The sequence below is a fragment of the Talpa europaea genome (assembly GCF_964194135.1).
Source record: "Talpa europaea genome assembly, chromosome: 16".
Lineage (NCBI taxonomy): Eukaryota > Metazoa > Chordata > Mammalia > Eulipotyphla > Talpidae > Talpa > Talpa europaea.
Genome location: NC_140084.1, coordinates 39,895,312 through 39,906,909, shown reverse-complemented (window position 1 = coordinate 39,906,909; position 11,598 = coordinate 39,895,312). Strand labels below are relative to the sequence as shown.

At 59.4% G+C, this 11,598-nt stretch overlaps 1 protein-coding gene across 1 annotated transcript; it reads right to left on the bottom strand.

Annotated features, from left to right (window-relative positions):
* Window positions 1–1,083: 1,083 nt before the first annotated feature.
* LRFN3 (leucine rich repeat and fibronectin type III domain containing 3) lies at window positions 1,084–5,245 on the bottom strand. Its single transcript, XM_084256672.1, has 2 exons — window positions 3,798–5,245; window positions 1,084–1,700 (listed from the first exon to the last, which is right to left on the bottom strand). Exons 1-2 carry the CDS (start codon window positions 5,228–5,230, stop codon window positions 1,235–1,237), a joined length of 1,899 nt encoding a protein of 632 aa, XP_084112798.1. The 5' UTR covers window positions 5,231–5,245; the 3' UTR covers window positions 1,084–1,234.
* Between the last annotated feature and the right edge of the window lie 6,353 nt (window positions 5,246–11,598).

Sequence of the window (11,598 nt, the reverse complement as noted above, 5' to 3'; positions counted from 1 at the left end):
ACCTGCCCCATTTGCTTCACTCTACCTGCTCCTTGCTGCTCCCGTCTAGTGCTTTAACTACGGAAAGCCCCACAGGCCACGGCATCACCAAGGGGCCTGCTTCCAGCTCTGCTGACAGGGCGCTCATTCCGCTCCAGCTCCAGACTGACCAGAGGTCCTGAAGCCACACCTCGGATGACCTCTAGGTCCCCCCCATCCACCGACTCCCGCATTAGCCCTGTCATCTTCCCCAAACCTGCCTCTCCTCCCTTGTTCCGTATCAGCGTAGTCCTACTGCCCTCTCCGCACTGGCCAGAGCCCCGGCCTGGCCTGGCCGCCATGACACTTCCCTCCATCCTGTCCCTTCAGCTCCATGACCCACCTACTCAGCTTTCTGCATGTCTCTCACCCACCCCCTGCAGTTCTCCCACAGCCCTGCCCCCCCCCCCGGGCCCCTGCTCTGGCTGCCCCCCGGGTCTCAGCTCCAGTCCCCTTGCTCTAATACGCCCTCCTCAAGGTGGCTTGGACCTTCCCAAAGCCCAACCCTACCCCGTCCCCCTCCAGCATGGTCTCCTCCATGGCTCCCCAATACTGTCAGCTGGCAGGTCCCAGACCCTACTCACCCCTCCTGCCTCACCTCTCCTGCAGCACCCCCAGTGCCCACCCCCAGTCCTTGCCTACACGGCCTGTGCTGGAACAGCGCTGCCCCTGCTCTGTGCCCTGTTATCGCCTTCAGATGTCATTCTCAGCTCATGTCTTCTCCAGGAAGCCCTCCCTGACTGCAGCCCGGGCTGCGTCAGGCACCTTTTCTGGGTTCCCACAGTCATCACCACCTTTCCGGTTCCCCCGAGCTGCAATGCGTCTAGCCTTTAGACGGCCCTGAGGACAGGGCTGGGGCCATCTGGGTCACGCAGCAGCGCCTCGCATGGGGCATGCCCAGCATGGTGGCTCAAGGAGTGCCTCGACTGGATGACGGTCCTCAGCCTCAGCCAGGACCCCAGACAGAACTGGGGGGGGTTCTCCAACTCCAGACCCCTGCACGATCCCCCCAACTCCCACAGACAGAGACAAGGGCAAGGGCCCAGGCCCAAGCTTAGAAAAATAGGACTTTTTTGTTGTGCCCCGGTGCCCCGACACCCTCCCCATCAGAGTTTTAAAAACCGTGAGCAATTTGGTGAGTCTGAGGCTAGGTCCCACGGGTGCCTGGGTCCTGCCACTCCAGGGGGCCAGGAGGGCCTTCGAGGTCGGCGTGCTGCTAGGGTCCCGTGGGTTCGTGGCTGGGCCCCCAGGGCTCACAGTCCAGCTGCACCACGGTGTGGGCCCTGGGCCCGGCGGGCTCCGGGGCAGGCGGGGCCAGCGTGGGGCCCAGGGCACCGTTGGTCTGGGAGCAGACGCTGCTGACGGGCGCAGCTGCCTTGGCCTTGCCGGGGGGCTGGCTGCCGTGCACCTTGTAACGCATGAGCAGCACGAAGATGAAGACCAGTACCGAGGCCACGATGACACCGCCCAGCGCGATGATCATGGTGCCGCCCAGGAAGGGGGCGTGCGGAGCACCGCAGGGCCGCAGCGCGGGCTCGGTGGAGAAGCGGGCGCAGCCCACTGGCCGCGTGGCCGTCAGCCCGGTGGCGCTGTCCTCATACACCGCCAGCACACACAGGTCGTAGGTGCGACCCGACACCAGGTCTGTCAGCAGGAACGAGCGGCTGTCGGCTGGGATCATCCTGGAGGGAAAGGCAGGTAGGGGTCAGGTCTCTGGCTGCCCAGCACCCACTCTCCAACCCAAAGATCTGCAGGACTCAGTGTCCCCCAAACAGCTGTCTCATATCGCACCTGCCTTCTGCTCAGCAGCCCACTTTCACTGTAGCCTCACTGCCTGGTTTTCTGTGACCCCACTTTGTTCCCCAGTTCTGTTTCATCGTCCTCGCAGCTGCTGAGTTCCCCTTGGGCACTGCCACCCTGTTTCCTGCCAGCCAGCAGTTCCCTGGAGCTCTGCTGCCCAAGCTTGCTGCACTCCACTGCCTGCTTTCACTCGCTGCTGCTCCTCCCCCTCCGCCTCTGGCTCACTCCGAGTCCCTCCAGTCCATCACCCGAGTTCCCGCTAGCTCTGCTGCCAGACAGCACTCCAGCTCGCCCGCTCCTCTTTCTCACCTGTCCCATCTCCCTTGAACCCGTGGCCACTGCCTTTCAGCCCCCTATCCGATTTCCCTCCGATCCCACCTCCCAATCTCCCCAGACCCTCACCCCACGCCACTCTACCCGCCACCTGTCCCTCCTCCAGCCTGTGCCTGGTCTCCCTGTTCTGGCTGTCTGATTTCCCTCCAGCGTGCAGCTAGAATCCTTCTACCCTGACGGTCCAATTCCCCAGTACTGCTCGTGCCAGATTGTCTTCCAACCTGCCAATAGATGTCCCGCTAGCCCCATCGCCTTATTATTGTTGCATCTCTGGCCCGCTTTCCAGTGCCATCTGATTCCGTTTCCATTAAACTGATCTGCCTCGGCCACCGCTGCCGATGTCTTTTTTCTCCCTGTTGCCTTATTTCTTTGCGGGTCCGATTTCCTGTGATCTCTGTTGCCTGTTTCCTATTCGGCCTCACCTTTCCCATTGCCTTTTATCCGTAGCATCTGATTCCACTACATTTTCTTTTGTTGCCAAGTACCCTGTGGGGGATTTCACTTATTTTATAATCTCCATTTCAGTCCTAAACTGCTTTCATGGGGGAATCTCTGGGAGGGTGACTCCAGCAGAGCCTTTGCCCCACCCCCTGCCAGGCAAGGTAGACTTGCAGGCGTGGCCCTCCAGGCGCCGGCTGGGTACTGCCATCTAAGGGAGTACCACGGGATTGTGGGATTTCCAGGAAATCAGGGGATGATGATGGCTTAAGGCACGAGCCCCAAAGAGGGGAAGGACACCTGCAAGGTGTCTGGGGAGGCCCAGACCTCTGCAGCCAGCCAGGCAGCGAGAACAGGGAGTCACCCACAGCTGCCCGTGCCAGGCTGGACTTGGGTAAGAGGCCAGCAGCTGGCCCAGAGCCATCCCTGCTGACCACATGTGGCCACCGCAGGTGCATAAATGCTCTGTGGCTCAGGGGCACAAGTGGTGCTGACCCATCTCTTGGGGTGTATAAGCCCCAAGTTTAGTGTCTGCAACAACAGAAGAGAGAAGGGAATTCCCAAGAGCGACAAACTGAACATTCCTGTTTAATGAGCAGGTAGTGGCTGAACTTGTTTTAATATGATTTAGGGAATCAAAAATTGAGATGTCACCATCTTAGAGCTCTAAATAACATGCACCTGTGAAGACCCCCAATACTGCACAAACCCAAAGCCTAGTCTCCATTAAGCCTCCTCCCCTGAGTTCCTTCCCAGCGGGGCTACCTCAGCTCTCTTTTCTGTCACCCCTGTACCTTCCTGCTAGATCTTTCCGTCCCGTCCAGCAGCCTGGCTTGTCACTAGCCCTGTCATCCGGAAAAACCTGCTTCCTCTTTGCCTTTCCAGCTCAAATTCATTTCTACCCCGACCCCCACCCCCCCCATGACCCTGTCCCACCCTCAATTAACTTTTCACTCTTCTGGCCTGATTACTTTTCCTCTTGCCGCCCAATTCCTTTTTAGGTTTGCTACTATTTACGTCCCCTGCTTAGTTGCTTTCTTTCCATCGCTACGAGATCTCTTTTACCTTCTTTGCCTAGTTTCTTTTACCTCTGCTGCCCGACTCCCTTTGTAACCGGCATTTCTCAGTTGCCAAGGCCTCCGGCAGGCGACCTCCAGGCCACCCCACCTCACCCCCCACCCGGCCTGCCCTCTGCCTGGCCCCTGCACCTGTAGACGAGGATGTCGTCGGCCGAGCTGTTGTACTGGATCTGGTACATGCGGATGCCCGGGATGGGCCGCTGATCCGGCCACTGGACGAGAGCGGCCGTGGCCCCGTGCTCAGTCACCTGGACGCCACGGTCGGTAGGGGGCCCGGGGTCAGCAGCCTTGGCAGAGGCGGAGGCGGAGGCGGAGGCAGAGGCAGCAGAGGGCGGGGTGAGGGCATCCGGATCCCCGTCCCGCGGGGGGTCACAGCTGGTGCTGTTGGCTAGCTGGGGGGGCGGCGGGGGGCCCACGGTCAGTTCAACCGCAGCGGTGGCCTCGCCAGCTGCATTGGCCGCAATGCAAGTGAAGACGCCGCCGTCGCCCGGCTCGGTGACCAGCAGCTCCAGCGTCCCGTTGGGGAAGGCTCGAGCGCGGCTCGAGTTGCCCAGCAGCCGGCCCTGGGGCGACACCCAACGCACTCGGGGCTCAGGGTCCCCCACTGCCCGGCAGCGCAGGGCGGCTGGCCGGCCCGCGGGCACGGCCAGGGGCGGGGAGCGGTGAGTCACCACGGGGGGCTCACACACAAATTCCTCCTCTCCCACAGCCCAGAAGTAGCGGCCGCCCAGCGCGGGCGGGGAGGCGCAGGCCTCGAGGTCGTCCTCGCGCGCCAGCCGCCGCAGCCACACCAGCTCGCAGTTGCAGTGCAGGGGGTTCCCGCCGAAGGCCAGCACCAGGGCGGAGGCGGGCGAGCCGCGGGGCCTGGCGAGCAGCGGGAGGCGGGAGAAGAGCGGGTCGGGCGGGATGGTGGTCAGGCGGTTGGAGGTCATGTCCAGCCGCGCCAGCTTGTGCAGGCGGGAGAAGGCGCCGGCGGGCACGGAGGCCAGCAGGTTGTGGTCGAGGCCCAGCGTGTTGACGTTGCCCAGGCGCCCCAGCGCCTCCCAGGGCAGCTGCTCCAGGTTGTTGTAGGAGAGGTCCAGGTCCTCCAGCGTCTCGGCGCAGTCGTCCAGGGCGCCCGCCGCCAGGGCTGCCAGCTGGTTGTTGCTCAGGATGAGGTGGCGCAGGTTGACCAGGCCGCGCAGCTGGCCCTCGCCCAGCGAGGTCAGCCGGTTGCCATCGAGGTGCAGGGCGCGCAGGGCGCGGAGGTCCGCGAAGGCGCCGGCCGCCACGTGGCGGATGGTGTTGCGGGACAAGCTCAGGTGCAGCAGGCCCGTCATGTTGGCCAGGTCCCGGCGGCGCACCGCGGCGATGAAGTTGTCCGCCAGGCGCAGCTCGGCCGCCCGCCGGTCCAGCGAGGGCGGCACGAACAGGAGGCCCGCCCCGGGGCACAGCACGCTGAGGGGCAGTGACTGTGTCTGGCAGCGGCAGCGGCGGGGACACGGGCTGGGTGTGGCCGGCTGGGGTGGAGACGAGGCGGGGGCCAGCGGCAGCAGGCAAAGGAGCAGTGGGAGGACGGCCATCGCGGGCAGGGGCGGCCTGCAAGGAAGATGGGGGCGTCAGGAGGCCGAAGGCAGGGAAGGGTAGCAGAAGGGGGTGTGGTGGCCCCACAGCGGGAGAGGAGGTCACGGAGGCCTGCGAGCAGGAGAGACGGTCAGAGGTGGTCAGATGGGGCAGAAGCCAGAGGTGATGGTCAGTGTGCGGGGGGGGGGGGAGCCCGAGGCTACAGAGGGTGGCCAGAGGGAAAGGAGGTGGTTCGGGATGGTCAGAGACAGAGGAGGGAGGGTCGGTCAGGGCACGTGGAGGCTAAGCGAGGGGGTTTAGACGCCGTCCCGGAGAAGTGGTCCAAGGTGCTGCGGAGAGAAGAGACAGCCAGGGTGCTGGAAGGACAGAAGTCGTCGGATGCGGTGGAGAAGAGAGGTGGTGAGAACTGGCCAAGCAGATGAGAGGTGGACAGACAGACGGACAAAGATGGTGCAGAAATGGGCAAAAGCCAGACAGGTCGTGAGAGAGAGGAGAGGACAGGCAGGTCAGAGAGTTGGAGACCAGGACGGCTGGCTAGGGTGCGGGGCACGGGGAGAGGTCATCCGGGAGAGGAAAGGCAGCTGGGGATGTTACAAAGGCTCAGAGGGTAGCCATGATGGGACGAGACAGAGGAGAGAGGTGGTCAGCAAAGCGAGGGGGGCTGTAGAGTGGCCGTTAGGGTCCGGGTGGAGGAAGGCAGGGGAGCTGCTGAAAGATGGTCGGAGAGAGGAGAGGTGGACAGAGGAGGCCAGAGAGGAGATGGACAGAAGCCGCAGAGGGAAGAGAGGTAGCCAGAGATGTCAGTGATGGTCAGAGACAGTCACAGGCCACGACCGAGAGACGGGAGTGGACATGGGCTACAGTGCCGGCCAAAGATGAGAGAGGAGTGGTGGCCAGTGGCGTTGAAGGTGGCCATTGAACGAAGCAGAAGACAGGTGGCTGGATGGAGACGCTGAGGGGGGCGGTTGGAGACAGAAGCTGTAGACAGAGGCGGTCAATGAGAGTGGTGTGGTAGCCAGAGAGGAGCAGTGGACAGAAGTGTTAGAAACAACCAGAGAAAGGAGAGGTGAGTAGAGCTGGTCGGTGGGGGAAGTAGAGAAAGGAGACTGGAGAGAGAGAGGGTTGGAGGTGATCAGGGAAGACAGATGGCAAGAAGTTCAGGGAGATGCCATCAGCTGGGACAGACGAGGTCAGGGACAGGCAGGGCTGGATGAGTGTCTAGAAAGTGAGGCAGAATAGAGGCTGGGGCCCCAGCCTGGGGACACAGGGTGTCTGGTTCCTGGGAGAACCCCAAGGGTGCCCGGGGAACCTGGTCCTCATCTGCCTCCACCCTCAACCACCAAGTTCCTCCCAAGTCCCTCCCACCGCCACGATCTTTCAGGAGACTTACCTGAGCTGGAAGAGCCCCAGGGAGCAGAGTCCTCAGGCTCCAAGGGGACCAGGGGTCAGGGCTCCGGAGGGACTCCTGGTCATGCCTTCCCTGACCCCGAGACCGCTGCAGAGGGACTGCCTGTGTGTCTCAGCTGAGGCCTTGGGCCACAGTCTCTCTGGACCTTGACACCTGCCGTCCCAGATTCCCAAATTTTGGGCCCCTAGGGTCTAAGACCCAGCGCCCAGTTGGGGTTGCTCAGCGCCAGTTCTCCCACCTCCAGTCTTGGGATGCTAAACACTCAAATGGTGAGTGTGGGGTGAAGTCCCACGCCCAGTCCTAGCATCCGACACTGGGGTGTTGGGTTCAGATATTGGGGTGCTAAATAAAGATCTGGAGGTTTCTGGTCCCAAATTTCAGCACTCAGGTTTGCAGCACTTCAGGCCCAAGCTTAGGTTTAGGCCCCTCGGAATGCCAGGGTTCAGATATTAGAATCTGAGGCTGAAATCTCAGGGTTCAGTCCCAGAGAGTGGATTTCAGGATATAGATGTGGGAATCCTGGCCCAGATTTTAAGGTCCCAGAAACAGAATTCAGAGTTCAGCTCCAGATGTGGGGTTTTAGATGCCAAATCTTTAGGTTCAGGTTCCAAATCTTGGGGTCCATATTCCAAGTCTTGGGGTTCAGGCTTCCAAATCTTGGGGTCTGGGGACAGATGTTGCGATTCCAATCTCAGGTGTTCACGTTCAGCCTCCAGGTCTTGGGATCCCAGCTCCAGATCAGGGTCCCAGGTTCGGGGTTCTGAATCTCTGGCTCCAAATTCGGGGTGCAGGGCCCCGACGCCGGGGTGCGGGTCCTGGGTCTGGGGCGGTGGGGTCGCGTTTGCTCCCTGGGCTTCTGCGGGGACCGGCCCGGAGAGCGGGGGTCGGCTGCGGCGGGTGGGGGTCCGGCCGGGCAGCCCCGGGGGCCGGGGTGGGGCGAGGCCTGGGTGCGGACGGACAGATCGGGACACGCGGGGTGGGGGCACCGCAGCGTAGGCGGGGGCGCAGGGGGGAGGGGCCGCGCTCAGAGACCCCTCCCCCGCCGGGGCCGGGGCGGGGGCCGGGCGGGGGCCGGGCAGGCGGGCCGGGTCCGGGCGCTCCCGCGGCCTCCTCGCCGGGAACCCAGGGCCGCGCGCGTGCCGGCGCTTAAAGGCGCAGGCTCCGCGCGCGCCCGCGTTTAAAGGTGTAGGCAGACCCCCCCCCCCGCCCCCTCTTTTCAAAGGCGCGTCCCAGCTCCACCTGGTGTTGCTGGGGAGCAAGAATCCTTGGTGCCAGAGACACACAGAGATGGGGATAGAGACCAAAAAAAAGGGCAGACTTAGACTGAGGGACAAAGACAATGAGAGAGGCAGGTGGAGAGACAGAAGACAGATGTTCTAGGAGTGATGGAAATACAGGGACAGTGAGAGACCCAGAGAGAAGGAGAGAGACAAGGACAAGTCAGAGACAGGCAAAGACAGAGACGGAGAGAGACTGACAGAGTCAGAGACAGAAATCGAAAGGGAGCAGCTAACATGCCCCCCAACTCAGCGGTGAGGAGGGTGTGTGTGTGTGTGTGTGTGTGTGTGTGTGTGTGTCCAGTTCTCATTTACTGCCTTGAATGTGGCCATTCATCCCAGAGCACCCCCCCACCCCAAACCTGTCTCCTTCTGCCCCTCTGTCTCAGCATCACCGGGCCTCCCCACAGGTAGCTCCCCAAACGGACCCAGTCTGATTTTTCAGGTCAAAGGGGAGACACTGCTTCTTCCCAAGGCACTTGCACTGGTCACCAGGGGCAAACCTGGCTCCAGACCCTCTGGAATTGGAGTTAGCTCCCAAGACACACTGACCAGTTATCCCAGGGAGGAAGGAAAAGATGGGCAGGGCGCTAGCCAGGTTGATCCAGAGAAGCGTGTCTACGGCCTCCCCCTCTCCCGACTCAACCCACAGATCCACAGAGGACCCTACTAAATCTGTACCCAACACATGACTCACCAGAAGTGGTGTCCACCTGTTCTGATGCTTGTGAGAATAGGGGAGGCCGGAAGGGGGTGTCCTACATGCCTCCTGACAGATGGTGTCCCCAAAAGAGGGATGTGTGATGGTTCACAAGCCTGGCTTGGGAACTTGGTTATAGCAACATAGGGGACCTGATCTTTTGGGAGCCCTGGCCCAAAGCGGGCACCGCCTTGACCTACGGTCATGACCCTATCCTGGGGAGACCTGAGTGATCGTAAACACCCCTGGAAAACCCATCTGAATGGAGGAGCAAAGCAACCTGGGGGCACACCCACTCTGGCATCCCTAGCCATACTGGAGGTTTTAGAACAGACTTTTGGCTCCTTCCTCTTATGTGTATTGAAAAATTGCATCTAAAATTAACTCAGCTCAGGGCCTGTCTTTCCAGATCATTAGCAAAGTTCATCAGTGCTTCTGACCCCGCAGACTGAGTACTGGTCAGACACTCAGAAAAAGGATGCAGAAATTTCCAAGTGATGGAGTTGGAGGGAAATATCTGAAGATGATCCCAAGAGCAGACTGAGATTAGAATTCAGTGGATCGGGCAAATTAGGGGGTGATCCCAGGAAACAGGGAAGAGTGAACCAGAGGAGGAAGGAAGTTAATAGAAGGCACAATTGAGGAGCAGTTTACTTCTCAGGATAATTGGGGCTCAGTTCTGCTGGGGAACATGAAGGAACCTTGTAGAACACATCCAAATTGTTGTCCCCCTTCCCTTACCCCATTGGGTGATGACTGTCCCTTTCAGGGGAGAGAATGGTACCGAGCCGGCTGAGATCTGGGGCAGAAAAGAAGACAAGGACCCCTGGCATGAGCTAGACAGTAGTACTCACACTTCAGCTGCATTGGAATCATCCCCAAGACTTACAGATTTCCACGCAGCAATCTCAGAGTTTCTGATTCAGTATGTCTGAGGAGGAGCCCAAACATTTGCATTTGTAAACAGGTTCCCAAGTGGTACAAAAGCTGCTAAGGGGCCACACTTTGATAACCGCTGGGCTCAACCAGGGACCTATGCCCAAAGCTGGTGGACTGAGGGCACTTGGACCTCTGTTGTGTGGCAAAGAGACCACCTTATTTAATTTTTTAAAAGATTTATTCATTTATGCATACAAGAAGAGCTGGGGTGCAGGCAAAGGTGCAGGGGGGTGCGAGGATTCACCAGAGACAGAGTGGGGAGCAGAACAGGCAGACTGATGAAATACACTGCTGAGGGGAGCAGCGGGCAAGACAGGAGAGGTCTGCTGCGCCATGTGGGTAGCTCCATGGCCAGGGATCGAACTTGTGCTGCAGAGGCTGCAGGATAGCTTCATAGTGCTGAAGCTTAACCCCTTGCACCACCAGGGAGGCCCTGAAACCACCTATTTATAGACAGAGGAGGGCTTCAGAAACAGCGTAGCAGAGGCAACAGTACGAGGTTCGCATTTGCTGTAGATTTCTGGGCTGATGACACCACAGCAAAAGCATCTACCTGGACAGCACTGGCCGCCTTCACTGAGCTCCCACGCCAGAAGGGAGAATGTCACATATCGAGACAGCCCAGAGCGGTCAGGGAAAGGACAGGAGAAGCTCAGGCTAATCAGATCGGGGCTGTCTGGGAGACGCCCAGCCACAGTGGTCAGGCTCTGATTGGGGAACAGAGGGGTGTAGCATCCCAGAGACAGATGCAACCTTCTGTCTCCTCCCTCTGGCGTCCTGGGAACTAGGGAGGCCTCCCAGAAGACGGGACCTTCATGCTGAGACACGAAGGATAAGTACTAGCACAGCAGATGGACAAGGGCCCCCCCTCGCTGTGTGTGTGCCACTCACCTGTACCCTCACGCCACAGCATGTGCCGCCTGGGGGAGGGGTCCCTGGGGTGCCCAAACAGTACTATGCACGTGTCTGCGTATGCTGTAATCACTCACTAGCTCTTGGAAGGGATCCTGGAGCGATGGTTGTTTGGGGGACTCCGCCTAATTGCTGCATTTACTTAATTGCAACATCTGGAGAAGGGGAGCGAAGCAGCAGAAACAGCCACAGCAGGAAGAATGAGAAGCTGCGTGAGAGCTGAGGGGGCGTGGGGGAACAGGACTGCTCATATCTGCTCACAGAATCTGCCCCAGTACACACAGATGCGCACAGAGGACACAGCCGTACTCACACATGCGAGTCACATACCCAGAGGCTCATCCGAATTTACACGGACAGCAGGCACGAGCAGCACACATCTAGCAAGACTCGTATCCAAGTGCAGGGGACGCGCAAGGACACGCATAGACACACCCCTCTGAAACACACAGATTCACACTCAGACATGTGAGCGGTCACGCGCAGAAACACACTGCACACATTCTCTGTTGCACACGTGTGAGTTACACATGCACACATATACACAAGAAACATTCAGAGTCACAGGAAACACAAGGGATGCGTACACACACAGACACACACACTTATGCACACATGCTCTCAAATCAAGGAAATCAGTCTGTTGGCCAAAAACTTAGGCCCCTTCAACTCAGGAGCTGTCAGAGCAAGGAGGGGTGGAGGTGGTCTTCTCTTATCCTCAGCTTGCACCCACTAACCTAACCTTGCCAGTTAGGGGGTCACTGCAATTGGCTCAGCTTTGTCATGAGCACATTAATTGGTACTGAGAGTGAGGGACTCATTTTAAAGGTCGGGCCTGAAGGGGTACCCCCATATAGAAGGGTCAGAAGAGAGGAGCAGTGAGTAAACCCCCCTCAAACAGACACACTAACTACCCTAATCAGATTTATGGGTCCCAGGCAAGCACTGACTTCTATAGGGAAGCCCCGAGACCCTGCGCGTACAGTGATGCTTGACTATGGTGGAAATATAAGGCCACATTCAGGGTCAAAGCGACTTCAGCTGTCAAAATGGAAGAAAACATCTGTGAGAAAATAGAAGAAAGTTTACACTTGTACAAAAAGTGGGGGACGTACAATGATAAAATTTCAA

Excerpts from the sequence above, each read along its gene's own strand:
- LRFN3 (XM_084256672.1), bottom strand. The coding sequence starts at position 5,230 with ATGGCCGTCCTCCCACTGCTCCTTTGCCTGCTGCCGCTGGCCCCCGCC. Across the intron at positions 1,701-3,797 it reads GACGACATCCTCGTCTACAG|GATGATCCCAGCCGACAGCC; the intron begins GTGCAGGGGCCA and ends CTTTCCCTCCAG.